The sequence below is a fragment of the Salmo trutta genome, chromosome 4 (assembly GCF_901001165.1).
Source record: "Salmo trutta chromosome 4, fSalTru1.1, whole genome shotgun sequence".
In the NCBI taxonomy this organism is placed as follows: domain Eukaryota; kingdom Metazoa; phylum Chordata; class Actinopteri; order Salmoniformes; family Salmonidae; genus Salmo; species Salmo trutta.
The window spans coordinates 54,761,420-54,779,508 of record NC_042960.1 but is presented as its reverse complement, the minus strand read 5'-3'; the positions used below and the strand labels follow the sequence as shown (position 1 = coordinate 54,779,508).

General features: G+C 46.6%; 1 protein-coding gene across 11 annotated transcripts in view; it reads right to left on the bottom strand.

The window, feature by feature from the left end:
- Positions 1-18,089, bottom strand: part of LOC115192639 (CUGBP Elav-like family member 5) — a 335,938-nt gene that overhangs the window by 38,846 nt on the left and 279,003 nt on the right. For 4 of the 11 annotated variants that reach the window (XM_029751379.1, XM_029751383.1, XM_029751380.1 and 1 more), the window contains exons 4-6: positions 17,437-17,565; positions 14,739-14,818; positions 4,171-4,344 (exon numbers count right to left, since the gene is read on the bottom strand). In XM_029751379.1, the coding sequence (XP_029607239.1) occupies positions 4,171-4,344; positions 14,739-14,818; positions 17,437-17,565 (383 nt within the window). The remainder of the gene's footprint in view (positions 1-4,170; positions 4,345-14,738; positions 14,819-17,436; positions 17,566-18,089) is intronic. The other 7 variants (XM_029751385.1, XM_029751387.1, XM_029751389.1 and 4 more) reach the window with 3 other exon arrangements.

Below are 18,089 nucleotides of genomic sequence, written 5' to 3'. Positions count from 1 at the left end.
GCCCTGGGGGGTGTTGAGGGGTAATGGGTTGTGTTAGTTAACTCACGGCCCTGCCCTGGGGGGTGTTGAGGGGTAATGGGTTGTGTTAGTTAACTCACGGCCCTGCCCTGGGGGGTGTGGAGGGATAAGAGGGGTAATGGGTTGTGTTAGTTAACTCACAGCCCTGCCCTGGGGGGTGTTGAGGGGTAATGGGTTGTGTTAGTTAACTCACGGCCCTGCCCTGGGGGGTGTGGAGGGATAAGAGGGGTAATGGGTTGTATTAGTTAACTCACGGCCCTGCCCTGGGGGTGTTGAGGGGTAAGAGGGGTAATGGGTTGTGTTAGTTAACTCACGGCCCTGCCCTGGGGGGTGTTGAGGGGTAAGAGGGGTAATGGGTTGTGTTAGTTAACTCACGGCCCTGCCCTGGGGGGTGTTGAGGGGTAAGAGGGGTAATGGGTTGTGTTAGTCAACTCACGGCCCTGCCCTGGGGGGTGTTGAGGGGTAATGGGTTGTGTTAGTTAACTCACGGCCCTGCCCTGGGGGGTGTTGAGGGGTAATGGGTTGTGTTAGTTAACTCACGGCCCTGCCCTGGGGGGTGTTGAGGGGTAAGAGGGGTAATGGGTTGTGTTAGTTAACTCACGGCCCTGCCCTGGGGGGTGTTGAGGGGTAAGAGGGGTAATGGGTTGTGTTAGTTAACTCACGGCCCTGCCCTGGGGGGTGTTGAGGGGTAATGGGTTGTATTAGTTAACTCACGGCCCTGCCCTGGGGGGTGTGGAGGGATAAGAGGGGTAATGGGTTGTGTTAGTTAACTCACGGCCCTGCCCTGGGGGGTGTTGAGGGGTAAGAGGGGTAATGGGTTGTATTAGTTAACTCACAGCCCTGCCCTGGGGGGTGTGGAGGGATAAGAGGGGTAATGGGTTGTGTTAGTTAACTCACGGCCCTGCCCTGGAAGGTGTTGAGGGGTAAGAGGGGTAATGGGTTGTGTTAGTTAACTCACAGCCCTGCCCTGGGGGGTGTGGAGGGATAAGAGGGGTAATGGGTTGTGTTAGTTAACTCACGGCCCTGCCCTGGGGGGTGTTGAGGGGTAAGAGGGGTAATGGGTTGTGTTAGTTAACTCACGGCCCTGCCCTGGGGGGTGTTGAGGGGTAAGAGGGGTAATGGGTTGTGTTAGTTAACTCACGGCCCTGCCCTGGGGGGTGTTGAGGGGTAATGGGTTGTGTTAGTTAACTCACGGCCCTGCCCTGGGGGGTGTTGAGGGGTAATGGGTTGTGTTAGTTAACTCACGGCCCTGCCCTGGGGGGTGTTGAGGGGTAATGGGTTGTGTTAGTTAACTCACGGCCCTGCCCTGGGGGGTGTGGAGGGATAAGAGGGGTAATGGGTTGTGTTAGTTAACTCACAGCCCTGCCCTGGGGGGTGTTGAGGGGTAATGGGTTGTGTTAGTTAACTCACGGCCCTGCCCTGGGGGGTGTGGAGGGATAAGAGGGGTAATGGGTTGTATTAGTTAACTCACGGCCCTGCCCTGGGGGGTGTTGAGGGGTAATGGGTTGTATTAGTTAACTCACGGCCCTGCCCTGGGGGGTGTGGAGGGATAAGAGGGGTAATGGGTTGTGTTAGTTAACTCACGGCCCTGCCCTGGGGGGGTGTTGAGGGGTAAGAGGGGTAATGGGTTGTGTTAGTCAACTCACGGCCCTGCCCTGGGGGGTGTTGAGGGGTAATGGGTTGTGTTAGTTAACTCACGGCCCTGCCCTGGGGGGTGTTGAGGGGTAATGGGTTGTGTTAGTTAACTCACGGCCCTGCCCTGGGGGGTGTTGAGGGGTAAGAGGGGTAATGGGTTGTGTTAGTTAACTCACGGCCCTGCCCTGGGGGGTGTTGAGGGGTAAGAGGGGTAATGGGTTGTGTTAGTTAACTCACGGCCCTGCCCTGGGGGGTGTTGAGGGGTAATGGGTTGTATTAGTTAACTCACGGCCCTGCCCTGGGGGGTGTGGAGGGATAAGAGGGGTAATGGGTTGTGTTAGTTAACTCACGGCCCTGCCCTGGGGGGTGTTGAGGGGTAAGAGGGGTAATGGGTTGTGTTAGTTAACTCACGGCCCTGCCCTGGGGGGTGTTGAGGGGTAAGAGGGGTAATGGGTTGTGTTAGTTAACTCACGGCCCTGCCCCGGGGGGTGTGGAGGGATAAGAGGGGTAATGGGTTGTGTTAGTTAACTCACCGCCCTGCCCCGGGGGGTGTTGAGGGGTAAGAGGGGTAATGGGTTGTGTTAGTTAACTCACGGCCCTGCCCTGGAAGGTGTTGAGGGGTAAGAGGGGTAATGGGTTGTGTTAGTTAACTCACAGCCCTGCCCTGGGGGGTGTTGAGGGGTAATGGGTTGTGTTAGTTAACTCACGGCCCTGCCCTGGGGGGTGTTGAGGGGTAAGAGGGGTAATGGGTTGTGTTAGTTAACTCACGGCCCTGCCCTGGGGGGTGTTGAGGGGTAATGGGTTGTGTTAGTTAACTCACAGCCCTGCCCTGGGGGGTGTTGAGGGATAAGAGGGGTAATGGGTTGTGTTAGTTAACTCACGGCCCTGCCCTGGGGGGTGTTGAGGGGTAAGAGGGGTAATGGGTTGTGTTAGTTAACTCACGGCCCTGCCCTGGGGGGTGTTGAGGGGTAAGAGGGGTAATGGGTTGTGTTAGTTAACTCACGGCCCTGCCCTGGGGGGTGTTGAGGGGTAATGGGTTGTGTTAGTTAACTCACGGCCCTGCCCTGGGGGGTGTTGAGGGGTAATGGGTTGTGTTAGTTAACTCACGGCCCTGCCCTGGGGGGTGTTGAGGGGTAAGAGGGGTAATGGGTTGTGTTAGTTAACTCACGGCCCTGCCCTGGGGGGTGTTGAGGGGTAAGAGGGGTAATGGGTTGTGTTAGTTAACTCACGGCCCTGCCCTGGGGGGTGTTGAGGGGTAATGGGTTGTATTAGTTAACTCACAGCCCTGCCCTGGGGGGTGTGGAGGGATAAGAGGGGTAATGGGTTGTGTTAGTTAACTCACGGCCCTGCCCTGGGGGGTGTTGAGGGGTAAGAGGGGTAATGGGTTGTGTTAGTTAACTCACGGCCCTGCCCTGGGGGGTGTTGAGGGGTAGGAGGGGTAATGGGTTGTGTTAGTTAACTCACGGCCCTGCCCTGGGGGGTGTTGAGGGGTAAGAGGGGTAATGGGTTGTGTTAGTTAACTCACGGCCCTGCCCTGGGGGGTGTTGAGGGGTAAGAGGGGTAATGGGTTGTGTTAGTTAACTCACGGCCCTGCCCTGGGGGGTGTTGAGGGGTAAGAGGGGTAATGGGTTGTGTTAGTTAACTCACGGCCCTGCCCTGGGGGGTGTTGAGGGGTAATGGGTTGTGTTAGTTAACTCACAGCCCTGCCCTGGGGGGTGTTGAGGGATAAGAGGGGTAATGGGTTGTGTTAGTTAACTCACGGCCCTGCCCTGGGGGGTGTTGAGGGGTAAGAGGGGTAATGGGTTGTGTTAGTTAACTCACGGCCCTGCCCTGGGGGGTGTTGAGGGGTAATGGGTTGTGTTAGTTAACTCACGGCCCTGCCCTGGGGGGTGTGGAGGGATAAGAGGGGTAATGGGTTGTATTAGTTAACTCACGGCCCTGCCCTGGGGGGTGTTGAGGGGTAATGGGTTGTGTTAGTTAACTCACGGCCCTGCCCCGGGGGGTGTTGAGGGGTAATGGGTTGTGTTAGTTAACTCACGGCCCTGCCCTGGGGGGTGTTGAGGGGTAAGAGGGGTAATGGGTTGTGTTAGTTAACTCACGGCCCTGCCCTGGAAGGTGTTGAGGGGTAAGAGGGGTAATGGGTTGTGTTAGTTAACTCACAGCCCTGCCCTGGGGGGTGTGGAGGGATAAGAGGGGTAATGGGTTGTGTTAGTTAACTCACGGCCCTGCCCTGGGGGGTGTTGAGGGGTAAGAGGGGTAATGGGTTGTGTTAGTTAACTCACGGCCCTGCCCTGGGGGGTGTTGAGGGGTAAGAGGGGTAATGGGTTGTGTTAGTTAACTCACAGCCCTGCCCTGGGGGGTGTTGAGGGGTAATGGGTTGTGTTAGTTAACTCACGGCCCTGCCCTGGGGGGTGTTGAGGGATAAGATGGGTAATGGGTTGTGTTAGTTAACTCACAGCCCTGCCCTGGGGGGTGTTGAGGGGTAAGAGGGGTAATGGGTTGTGTTAGTTAACTCACTGCATGTGCGTAGGTGCTGTAGGTGCTGAATGGCAGGGCGATGGCTGGGTTGAAGATGCCAAACTGGCCGACCATTTGCTGCATGCGGCGGATGGTGCGCTCCTTGTCGGTGTCGGCAAACTTCACCACCAGGCTGGAGGACGCGCCCTGGGGGGGGAGAGAATCGGAGCCGTTCTGAGGAGAGAGGGACCGCACACTTAACCAACCAACCCTCCTCTGTCTGCAAGACCTCTATCCAGCAGTTAATATGTCAATCTCATTATCATCAACATGACATACCACACAGTCAGTCATTATCGGCTACTATATGTATGTTTAGATAATGAACTAAAGAACTAGAGTTCACTTCTCAAGTCTGAAACAAGTCATGCATGATAATGTGATTGGATGGTTTATTGGTTCAGCATGAACTGCTCATATGCCATTAGGTCTGTTGTTAACGTCAATATTAGCAGGCTCCTCTCATCGAACATCAAGCTCACAGTTTTATAGCTTTCCAGATACTACATGACTGAACATTTGTCTTATTGATGATATTATTTCCGAGTTGTGTGCGGTGTGCATGCATAAGTACGGCCACACAGTCATATGAAGTTGCTCTACTTATATTGTTAATGTTCTCTTTTCAGATACAACCATACACCTTCCATCATATTTAACATAATGCACATGTCACCTAGGGCAAGGAAGCATAACGGGGCGGCAGGTAGCCTATTGGTTAGAGTGTTGGGCCAGTAACCGAAAGGTTGCTTGATCGAACCCCCGAGCTGACAAGGTAAAAGTCTCTTGTTCTGCACCTGAACAAGACTGTTCAGTTGCAGATGTAAATGTTTTTAGGCTGTCACTGTAAATAAGAATTTGTTCTTAACTGACTTGCCTAGTAAGATAATGTGCATTAATAAAAAATACATTGCTTACTATTTTTCCAATATACAGTATTGGGATATTTTCCTTTTATTTCCTGCGCTAGAACAATAGGTGCTATCTAGAACCTAAAAGGGTTATTCTGCTGTCCCCATAGGAGAACCCTTTAAAGAACCCTTTTTGGTTCCAGGTAAGACCATTTTGGGTTCCATGTAGGACCGTTTCCACAGAGGGTTCTACATGGAACCCAAACGGGTTCTACATGGAACCAAAAAATGTATCCCTGGAACCAGAAAGGGTTATCTTATGGGGACAGCCGAAGAACCCTTTTTGGAGCCATTTTTTCTAAGAGTGTGTGGTTGAAACTTGGTCCAACCACTCAAGAGTAAGGTTCCCAAACTAGGGACGTATGATTACTTGAGATTGGAGGGGCTAATATTGGCATCTGCACTTGTAGGCACGTATTGACCTTGGTGAAGGTGCTCTTCTATGTGTTGCATTCTCTCTCTCTCTCTCTCTCTCTCTCTCTCTCTCTCTCTCTCTCTCTCTCTCTCATTCTGATCCAGCACTTCCCCCCTTCTCTCTCTCTCGCTTTCCAACTCTCTCATTCTGATCCAGCACTTCCCCACTTCTCTCTCTCTCTCTCTCTCTCTTTCCAACTCTCTCATTCTGATCCAGCACTTCCCCCTTCTCTCTCTCTCTCTTTCCAACTCTCTCATTCTGATCCAGCACTTCCCCACTTCTCTCTCTCTCTCTCTCTCTCTTTCCAACTCTCTCATTCTGATCCAGCACTTCCCCCTTCTTTCTCTCTCTCTTTCCAACTCTCTCATTCTGATCCAGTACTTCCCCCTTCTCTCTCTCTCTCTTTCCAACTCTCTCATTCTGATCCAGTACTTCCCCACTTCCCCCCTTCTCCCTCTTTCCATCCGCTGCCATAATGAAACCAGCAGGTGCATCTGCCACACACCATTCATTAAGAATCTTCAAATGATTTAGCACTACATTTGACCTTTGTTGCGCTCTGCCTTGCCTCCCCCTCAAAACTGCCCAATCGATCCCTATAAAAGGCCAAAATATTACTCTGATCTGACAGTGTAGAAAGGTTGTGCGTCGGGCGAGATAAGAGGCTCCCTGAAATTGATGTGAGATAATCAATAATAGCAGCGAGTGGCAGTGGGGCCGGGGCCAGGGCTGGGGAGCTAGCTGGGGGCTGTGTTTGTGCTATTAGGGGCTGAGGGGTTGTGGGATGTTGTAGGGGGGTTGTGTGGTAAGCCACACTGGGGCTACAGCTAACTACCTGGCTGCCTGCTACACATTGGGGAGGTGGGGAGGTTTCTCTCTCTCTCTCTGCATAAGGTTGGGGCTGACTCTGGATCTATTTGTTGGAGGGCCTTGGTATAGCATAGCCAACAGGAGAAGGGACTGCCTAGTAAACTACCTGTTGGGGCAGGAAAAAATGGTGGTGTGGAAGACCAGGAGATGCAGGTGGCGGGGTGTATTGACCACAGAGATGTGCTGCTGGGGCAGGTGCAGGCTTGGCTCACACTGGAGCATATACACTGTACAATGCCTTCAGAAAGCATTCAAACCCCTTGACTTTTTCCACAGAGATCCTTGATGAAAACCTGCTCCAGATTGCTCAGGACCTCAGACGGGGGCGAAAGTTCACAACAGAACAACGACCCTAAGCACACAGCCAAGACAACGCAGGAGTGGCTTCGGGACATTCCCTGAATGTTCTTGAGTGGCCCAGCAAGAGCTCGGACTTGAACCCGATCAAACATCTCTGGAGAGACCTGAAAATAGCTGTGCAGCAACGCTCCCCATCCAACCTGACAGAGCTTGAGAGGATCTGCCGAGAAGAATGTGAGAAACTCCCAAAATAAAGATGTGCCAAGCTTGTAGCTTCATACCCAAGAAGACTCGACTGTAATCGCTGTCAAAGGTGCTTCAACAAAGTACTGAGTAAAGGGTCTGAATACTTATGTAAATATCATATTTCAGTTTTTTATTTGTAAATTTGCATGTGTTAAAACCTGTTTTTGTTTTGTCATTATGAGGTATTATGTGTAGAAAAACAATTTAATCAATTTTAGAATAAGGTGGTAAAGTAACAAAATGTGGAAAATGTCAAGTGGTCTGAATACTTTCCGAAGGCACTATATAGGAAAGCCCATAAAATTGTCAGAGACTCCAGTTACCCAAGTTGTTTTCTCTGCTACTGCATGGCAAGCGGTACCGGAGCACCAAGTCAAGGACCAAAAGGTTCCTCAACAGCTTCTACCCCAAGCCATAAGACTGTATAAGACAATTCATAAAAATTGCCACCGGACAATTTACATTGACCTCCCCACCTACATGTACAGATTTTCTCAACTAGCCTGTACCCCTGCACACTGACTCGGTACCGGTGCCCCCTGTATATAGTGTCATGACGTTGGCCTGAGTGGGGGAAGTTTATGACCCCCATAAATACCTTTGCCCTTTTTCCTCTCTCTACTCTACCAATGTGACTATTGAAAATCCATTGGTTAACATTGAGAGAGAGTCTGGTGACATCAAAAGATGGGGACGGAACCATATTTCGGTAATCCAACCAGCTGAAAATATGCGTTGGGACTTAATGAACATGATGTCAGTTCAGTTGGCGTCTGAGACATGATTACTGACGATAGGAATCTACACATTCTAGTTATCAGATTCACACGGAATTGTTGTGCAATTTAAATGTTTAAATATGAAACTATTTGTGAAAAGATGAAATGTAATTTTTTGCTTCTTTAATGAGAGAACGGTTTGTCAAAAGAACACCACTCTGCTCTCTCAGAGGCCCTGCCTAAGGGAACAGACATGGGTTGTAAAACTATGAAACATGCCCTTCTTTCACCACTTTATAAACCCCTTGATGAAAATGTAACTTTCTGTTCCGAGGACATAAGGCCGACAGTCCTACGTTAAAAGGGCTCAGATAATAAGCTCTTCCAAGGACGTGTGGACTTGAGGTCCCCACGTTGAAAGGACAAAGACCACCTACAGAACTAAGCCAACCTTAGAGAACATAACGAAATTAGCATCGAATTTCAATGTGAAGGTGACGACCTACACCCCGAAAGGCTGAGTTTCGTCTACACTAGCCAGAATATAGCATGAGCTTAAAGTATAGCAATGGTATGAACTTTGAACTTTGAACTCTTATTCACTAAAGAAGTGATACCTCCTAGCCATCGTGTTAGCGCAGCAACTGTAGACGTGGGCTAGGAGAGGACGGACAGAGTATTTGTTCTACCACACGACGACGGTACTACCAAGTATCCATTCTACCACCAGATATTCTTCAGAGGACCAGAGATCCATGATGGACCACCCGGCCTCCCATCTACCGAAGCGCAGCTCAGAGTAAATATTTATTGCATTCTCCTTTTTCAAATGGGCGGTAATTTAGAATGCATAAGATACTGTATTTACGATGGCATAGCTTCTCCCTTTGTTACTCAGTCTTCCCGCTCTTTCACTCAAACCCCCCCTTTTCTTTGTGTAACCAGCCGTCATATCTGTTCCGTCCGCTAGGGACATTTTCCTTTATGACATAATTTGTAATCAATGTATGATTCATTCTGTGTAGATGTAATTCTGTGTGATTAGTTAAGTATTTAGTAAATAAATAATTAAACCCAGTTTTGTATTGCTGATTCAACTTGTTAGCCAGGGTTCGTGAAGATAACCAAGAATTTACAACTTTCAGATGACTGAATCAGGCGACGATTAAATATTGACTGCTGTTGAGGTAAAAGATTACCAGGTCTTTAAGAGCTTATTCGGAAGATAACAGCTCTATAAACATTATTTTGTGGTGCCCCGACTTTCTAGTTATTTATCTACCTGATTAGCTTAATCAGGTAATATTAATTACAGAGAAATTATTTTATAGAATATCATGTCATATCACTTAATCCGGCATAGCCAAAGACACGACAATAGCCTCGTTATTCTTATTCTTCTTAAATATTTTCTTCTTCTTGAACTGTACTGTTGGTTAAGGGCTTGTTAGTAAGCATTTCATGGTAAAGTCTACACTTGTATTCAGCGCATGTGGCAAATAAAGTCTGATTTGATTTGATAGGGGGTTGGTGAACCGTCTGGGGAACTTTGTAGGGGTGTGGGGCGTCATGGGGGTTCTATGTACAGTGGACAGGGAAGGAGGCTTGGTTCTAACTTTCTAGGTCTGTTAAAATGAAGTAAAGTTTGTGCTTTTAATGATGTAACTATTGGGCCAATAAAGGTATTTCAAAAATCTCTCTCTCCCTCTCCCTCTCTCCCTCTCTCCCTCCCTCCCTCTCTCCCTCCCTCCCTCTCTCCCTCCCTCTCTCTGAATTCACTATTGTGTCAATCACATTTCATTTTCAGGCTCAACAATCTGTCTCGGGGCTGGGCTCTGCTTATATAGGCGAGATTTGCAGGTTGCCAGAGATGCTAAAAGATCGTCAGTGGAGTGGATGATGAATGTAGATGTTTTTCTTCTCTTCCCCCTCTCTCTCTACATTCAGCCCTGTCTCTTTCAGCATCCCCTCTCCCCTGACGGCTGGCTAGCTATAAGTGCACAGCCTCACAAAGCTGCCTGCCTCTCCTCTCCTCGCCACCGGCACCACATTAGGCCCCTGCTCATTAAGTGCACTGTATGACTAAACAATGAAGTGCATGCACTCCTAGGTAGTAGGGTGATGGTAAAACAACACTGTAATAGAACACACACACTCCTCTTCCCCCTCATCTCATCTCCTCTCCAGACCCACAGTCCATACTCTGTCGTGAGAGTCAGTACAAGGTTACACATCCCAGTCATACCGGTTGAAGGGCCTTGTTTTGTGTCTGTCCCGGTTTTACTATCTGTTCCATTAACATTATTATGGGGTAGAACTATAAGCGAGTCTGGGAGCAGGGATGCAGGACTGGAATACAGAAATGTGCAGCAGTGGTAAACAGTGAAAATTTTACTCCACAGCACTAAAAAAGCTATTAAAGGCCGAGCTGGTTTGGTGTGCTTCTTCACCTGCTGAGGCTCCCAGGTTCTTGGGGAGGGTTGGAATATATAATCTGAGGGTATTAAGTTGTCTGAGAGCTAGGCAGATTGAGGATGCTGCAGCCCCAGCCTCCTTCCTGTCCTGTCCTGCCGTCTGGAGTGTGCTCACTTATGGAAGTGTGGTTATTGTGAATTGAGTGTGTGAGTGCAATGCCAATCCAGTTCCTAGTCTGTCTCCTTTTCTGTACTCTTCTATCCTATCAGTCTGTGTCTCTGCCCTGCTGTTGGCTCTCCCAGATATGTTGTAGTGATCAGGGTGGATTCTGTGTGAACCCATAGCTCCGGCAGAGCTTCGGCACCTTTAGACTGCTACATGAACTCCAGGAGCTTCAGAGTCCCTGGGAAACTTACAGTGGATTTATTAGCAGCCATCGTGCCACTGCGCCACACTCTCAGCCTCTAATACAAAAGGTGAAGAGGTTAAACATGTCCTGATGATGCTTCACTAACCCCCTCTCTCTCCTATCTGCGGAGATGACAGCCGCTCCAGGCACCGAGGTCTTTATTTCGGGTAAGTCATCACAAAAGCCCGTCTCTTTAGATGCCAACCTCATGTTAGAATGGCCTGTTACTTCCATGTCTGTTCCCATGTTTGTTTATCTACCCAATTTATTTCATTGGGCCTGTCAAGATATCACGGTGCAGAATCTTTCTCTCGCCACAGTACAAAGCAGTGAGGTGGATAAACTATGAAGTAAAAGTCTCATTAAATTTTAAGCTTCCAAGTGTGAGGCTGAATCCCCACCGGCTCAGAGCATCTAGAGCGGGTTCAGGAAAGGGAGTAAAACTGTGGGAATAACACAGGCAGCTGTTCTTAGACAGGAAAAGAGGAGAAAAAGGACTGAGATTCAATGGAAAGTGATCTGTCTTTATGAGTACTCCCTTTGCAGCCAGGGCCCAATTGGTTCCTTTCCAAGCTGCACACACAGGACACCCCTTGTGTGAATGGTCCACATAAAGCTGCAAACGAAGATACATATTTGATATTGCTTAACGTTACACATCCGTCTCTGTGCAAAACTTCAGAATAAGGTAATAAGGTTGAATTATCCTGTGCATGTCGTCATCTTACATAAGCAGCTGCAACCTGTAACGGACTCAAGTGTCACGTGGCGAGTGCCTTAGCGGTGTCCCTGTCTCTTTGGTTTAGTCACACGGTGGCTTAGTTACTAGAACAAAGGTTCCTAGTTCCTACTCAACTGTCTCAAAGAGGAATACACAGCCACTATTGACAGGAAGTAGTTTTGTGAGTTCATTATTAAACTTTCTATTGCTGTGTTTCATGTTTAAATGATCATTATGATAGCCTGAATCCCATTACTCTGCACTAAGTAACCACTGAGAATGAATTAAGACACACTGTGTGTTTAGTGCTTGGTTAGTAAAATAACTAATTAGTGTAATCCATTAGGCTCTGATTAGAATGTCAATTGCTTGGGAAGTGACACTAGGAAAAATAAATATTAAGCAATTGTTTAATGTGAGGAACATAGATATCTCATCCATGTGAAGTAACCTACTAACATTAAACTAGTCATTTTATTACCCTGACACTGGCTCTCATTCTATAGTGTGGATAAACAAATGAAAGCGAGATCACACTCAGCTGTGGGCTTTGACTATCTCCTCTCAGCATATCTCCCTGTCTGGCAGATAGCACAGGAGGTTGGTGGCACCGTAATTGGGAGAACGGAGTCATGGGATTGACTGGAGCGGAATGGGGGGAATGGTATCAAATACATCAAACACATGGTTTCCATGTGTTTGATGCCATTCCATTTGCTCCGTTCCGGGCCATTATTATGAGCCGTCCTCCCATCAGAAGCCTCCACTGTCAGACAGCCACAGTGTTTCCATCACAGTCTAAAGTTGAACCAATCCTTTCCAAAGCTCAAATGGAGATGAACCGGGCTCTCTGGTCCTGACCCTGTTATTCCGTCCCGGGACATTCCCCCAGACACCTTCTTCCTGAATCCCAGCAATTTGCTTTACAGCTCCAGCGTTTAAATGTTTAATTGTGTGACGTCTTGAGCCATGCGAGGTCTTCTGAGCCCCGGGGCAGGGGCATGCGTGCGTGGAATGGAAGGGAGAGCCTGTCAGGGTCTCACATCTGACCTGTCATCACCTCCCACAACTCCCATTCCACTCCTGCTTCTGACACACTCACACACACTTACATACATTTACACACACTTACACACACATACATATAGATGGATAGACTCATACACTCATGCACACAGATACACACTTAGGGATAGATACATCCACCTATAGACACATTCTCTCTCACATTCATATGCTCAAACAGTAACACACACATACACAGGCTCATTAGCATACACACACACATTCACAAGAGACCAAATACAATCACACAATCTCTGAACTTCATATCCACACACATGTTCTCACTCAGATCCCTCTCACACACATATACATAAACACCCACTCACACCCCCCAACATGAAAAATGCAAATGTATTCGGCTCAAGTCCTCCGAGCTGGAAAATAAGATCAGTCAGTGAGCCTTTGACCCTGGCTGATGGCTGAATGAGGATGTGACAGAGAGGAGAGAGCGAGAGTGTGTGTGTGTGTGCGTGTATGTGTGTACACGGGTGAGAGAGTGCGCGTGTGTGTACATTTACCCGTGTGGACGTGTCAGTGCACAAGCATGTGTGTGTGTGTGTGTGTGTGTGTGTGTGTGTGTGTGTGTGTGTGTGTGTGTGTGTGTGTATGTGTGTGTGTGTGTGTGTGTGTGTGTGTGTGTGTGTTTGTGTGTGTGTGTGTGTGTGTGTGTGTGTGTGTGTGTGTGTGTGTGTGTATGTGTGTTCTGCAATGCTTGGGGGATCTGCTGCTTATCTGTTAAGAAACTGCTGCTGTTCGTTATAGTGTTTACATTCAGCTTGGCTCTCGGGTAGAAATTATTCATAGCCATCTCTTTTCCTAGACTGATCACTTCTGCCTTTGGAATAGCTTGAATAGGCTGCACACCTATTATTTTGTGTTTGACATAGTTGGTATTCATTTGTGATAAAATGTCCTAATTTAAATAGAGAGAACAGGATCATTCATTACATGGAATAGTTAACGATTACGGCCTGGAAGACACTGTATAGATGTACTGTTAGACGTTCTGTAACGATGCTGTTCCATTCTCAATGCAGTGCTGTTCATGCAGATGTAGTCAGGTAGGATAATTCAGGCCTGTCCTCTGAGTATCCCAAGCCCAGCTCAAGGCCTAATGGTGCACTGTCTGTCTGTCTGTCTAATCCTGGCGAGACGGAGCGACTGGGGCCAACACACTCCCATCCAAACCTCTGACACAGGAGATGAGATGCTGAGAAGATTTCTATAATCAATTTAGCCAACCAGGAGGGGATAAATCCTGTCCATTTTCTTCCTCACTCGCTTTTCCATCTCTCCTTCATCCCTTCCTCTGTTCTTCCTATCTCCCACCCGCACGCCCCTCCCGCTGCTCATACACAAATTAATCATTCAGCAGCCGATGTAGTGAAAGGTGGAGTAAACAAGTCTATTGCCTATTATCCCGGGAGGCCGGGAAAGAGAGAAGAGTGAGAGGAGAGAGGCAGAGATATACAGTAGAGGAGAAAGAAAAACATTGTGGCTGTCCAATACCACAGAGCAGCGAACACATGAAGTCCAGCCTATCTCCAGCCTGTCTCCAGATTATCTGCAACCTATCTCCAGATTATCTCCAACCTATCTCCAGTCTATCTCCAGATTATCTCCAACCTATCTCCAGATTATCTCCAGCCTATCGCCAGATTATCTCCAACCTATCTCCAGATTATCTCCAGCCTATCTCCAGTCTATATCGAGATTATCTCCAACCTATCTCCAGATTATCTCCAGCCTATCTCCAGTCTATCCTCACGTCCCCGAGTCATTTGCACTTATATTGACCTCAAGGTTGCACCAAAACTAATGACACAGTCAGCTACCTCAGCGCTCTCTTTATCCACGTGTTGTGCCCCCATACCGTAAATAATAAAACCACGTGGTCTAATGCCACAATGATGAAAGAGGGAGAGTTCAGGGTCCTGCTCCTCCATGCCTGAAGTTTCTCCAACAAAGAGAGTGTATAGGCTGAGTGTACTTCAGCCCACTGAATAATACGTAGCGTGCAGAATAACTATAATGCAGCTTTAGAGTGCACAGTAAGTACCCTTTGTTTCTATGCATCAATGGTTTAGAGGGGCTTCCCTAACCACCAGCCACAAACAAATAATAACCACACCTAGCAGCACTACAGTGGTGACTGCTAGGATTACTGTATTTGTTAAAGGGTCTAACGCAAACATGGCAAAACATTTTTCACCGATAGCTCAACCCATTATCATTCCATGAGATGAAAATTAATGTTCAATCATTTTTCTATGATTAGACACGCAAAAACTACCAATCCCTTTCATTCTAAAGAAGGTTTATGGTTGTACCTGTGCTTGTTGAAGCTGGAATATTTATGAGGACAGTTGCACGTTGTGTCGGTGAATAAAAACTGGAGGTTGATCAGTAGAATCTAAAGTAAAGTTGCCGTTGTTATTTGTTCGTGTTGTGAATGTTGTATGTGGTTGTGTGGAAGAAAGGCAGGAGGTGTACTTACTGGCATGGTCTGGCTGCCATGGAGGGCACTGATTGCAGACTGGGCCTCAGCGTGTGTGGAGAACTTTACAAAGGCACAGCCTGGAAAACACACACACAAACACACACACACACACACACACACACACACACACACACACACACACACACACACAGGAAGTGAATAAAAGGCAGGGTGCCTTTATTAAACACTGTGAAGAGAAGCGCGTCAAAACATTTCAGGGAGGCACAGAGAGACTCCCATTGCACAGCAGGCTGCTCCTCCCCAGGCTGCTCAAGCTGCAGGCTCTTGTACAGATTGCACTGATGAAGCAGAAAAGCATGCTATTTAGCACCACATGCCTGTCTGTGCATATTAAATATAGACCCAGTGAAATCCATATTGTCTTAAGTTGTCATTATGCATTAGTCTACGGTTCCTCGAAAGAAGCTAAACATGTTTAAGGGACTAATGCCGGTTTGATCAGGACCTGCAGCGAAGGATCCCAGGGGGTAAACCTAGAGAATTACTGCATCTTTAAGTGTGGTCTTATCAAAAGCTCTTCTCCTGTCTACCTTTGGACAATATAATTGAGCATGATAATATACTGTATAAATAAATATGTATGTAACTTAGTTGACAGTTAACGGTTAGTTGACAGACAGGTATCCATCAACATCTGTAAATCTTTGTTTTTGTAAAGGATTGCATTATCTGACTTGTATGACACTGATGTTTAGAGTGGTTCATTCACATTACCCAAACAGAGTATAGCGGAGACTAAATCTAACCTCCCCTACACTCTTAAAAAAGGTTTCCAAAAGGGTTCTTCTGCTGTCCCCATAGGAGAACCATTTTTGGTTCTAGGTAAAACACTTTTTGGTTCCAGGTAGAAACATTTTGGGTTCCATGTAAAACCCTCTGTGGAAAGGGTTCTACATGGAACCCAAAACAGTTCTAATTGGAACCAAAAGGGTTCTACCTGGAACCAACAAGGGTACTTCAAAGGGTTATTCTTTTAAAGAGTGTAGTTGCCCCAGTGTCTCGCAAAGAACAACGCAATTGTTATGACATTCCCTCTTTACTTCTGTACGACTGTTGAGTCAGAATGCCAGGACCTCAACCTCCACAACATTCCACAACAATTTTCATAAGCACTGGCATGGGACTATGTTTCAGAGACATGAAGAACCAGGGCTCCCACTGCTACTTACTGCATGTCAAAAGGTATTGGTTTCTACTAGACTGTGTGCCAGTTGCCTGGGTGGATAGACCATGGGGCCTGGGTGGATAGACCATGGGGCCTGGGTGGATAGACCATGGGGCCTGGGTGGATAGACCATGGGGCCTGGGTGGATAGACCATGGGTCCTGGGTCGTTCAATGAAAATAGTGCCTTTTCCATCCCTTTGATGTTTTAAGTAGAAATTGTTCACCAGTATTGAATTTTAAAAGCCTGTTATATTAAATGAGGTGCCCTTATAGACCTCATGGAGAATTCCCATTTTTTATGAATAAAGACTTGCTAAAGTGAAACAATTCTGCATTTTGACATGTCCCTTCGTGCACCCTCTGTAAACTTCTAGGAAGATTTTAACCCCAACATTTCTCAAAGTTTTCACCATCATTGTAAAGCCCTAGTTATTTTGTTGTTTTGACAAAGTCACTTCTGAGGATGATTATTTATTTAATGTGATTAGTGTTTAATTTACGTCTGTCCCTCATTTTAAGGTCAACCCTGTTATGTGAACTTAACTCTCGTTTTATTATTGTGAAACTATTCCTTATACATTTTTAAAAAAAGGAACATTGAACATCTAAAAGTGAAATCATAGTGTAAAAGCAGGGGATTCTACTATTTTTGGCAATTTTCTTTTGTGTTTTGTGATGTAGAACTGAGTGGGCCGAGCATAACACGTCAACCCTGTTACCCATAGATTGACAGGATAGACATGTTTTCAAAATTTCAATTTTTTGTGAAGCTGTTACACACAACAGATGTCCATTACCCCTGTGACAAGGGGATTTATGGCTGAATTAAGATGAAATCGTCAACCCTGTTACGGTCAACCCTGTAACTTTATTTGCCACTTAATAGGCACTTATTTTTTTATTCAACCTCTTGAGATGGGAAAACATGTTTTTTTATGTAGTTGAACATGTGCTCTTTGTGACAGAATGTTAAAATTAGGTGAAATACAAAAGGCACTGAATTGGTGGAACGACCCTGCTACAATACAGTGCATCAGTTAGGCCTTCTTATTGTTCATCTATGGGAATGTTTCCCTTACAGGCCTACATAACCTGGAAGACCATTCTGAGCAAAATACAAGCCATGATGACTCCTATAAAGAAACCCATTTACTTTGAGTGTTTTTTTACTACTAAAAAACTAAAAGAAATAATGCCCATTTTGAATCTGTGATTTCTCAGCTGAAACTAACTGTCGAAGACAGTGACCTAGACATTTACATTTACATTTACATTTAAGTCCTTTAGCAGACGCCCTTATCCAGAGCGACTTACAAATTGGTGCGTTCACCTTATGATATCCAGTGGAACAACCACTTTACAATAGTGCATCTAAATCTTTTAAGGGGGGGGGGTTAGAAGGATTACTTTATCCTATCCCAGGTATTCCTTAAAGAGGTGGGGTTTCAGGTGTCTCCGGAAGGTGGTGATTGACAATGCCTGAGATACAGTATATCATTTATTCCTACCTTTGCTGTTTCCGTCAGGACCTCTTAGGACGGTGCACTCCTCGATGACTCCATAGGGCTCAAAGAGGCGGTACACGTCCTCCTCAGTCTGTTGTTTGTTAAGCATCCCCACAAACAGCTTCCTGTCTTCTGAAACAAAGAGAAAAGCAAATTAAGGGTTAAATAAAACGGACCTCTCAATGCGACCAGTCTAAATGAGTATTGCAAACAGAATGTCATATTGCCTTAGCTATACCGATGTAGGATCTTAATTTGAGCCAGTTTGATACAGCAGGAAAATAATCCTGCAGCAACAGGCAATGTGAATTATTATGTGGATTATTTTTAATGGCCATTTTTGTAGGGGTTGGTATATTTTTCGTTAGGGAAAATCAAGTTTCAAAGTGGAAATTACAAACTGTAGAAGCCTTTTTAAAACTCAAATACTAAAAGTTTGCCTTTCCTTCTATGCAGGAAAATTCTCAGCAACAAAAGAGTGATCTATTTAAGAACCTCCATCTGTATACCAATGTAGGCTCTGCTCACTGTGTTCAGTGGCCGGTATATGAACATAGGGCAATGTATTTGTCTGCTCCATTTAGCTCTGTGAGTTGAGTCACAGTGTATTGTTCCTGTGCCAAGTCTGCTCATTTTAATTTCAACGATAATTGGGT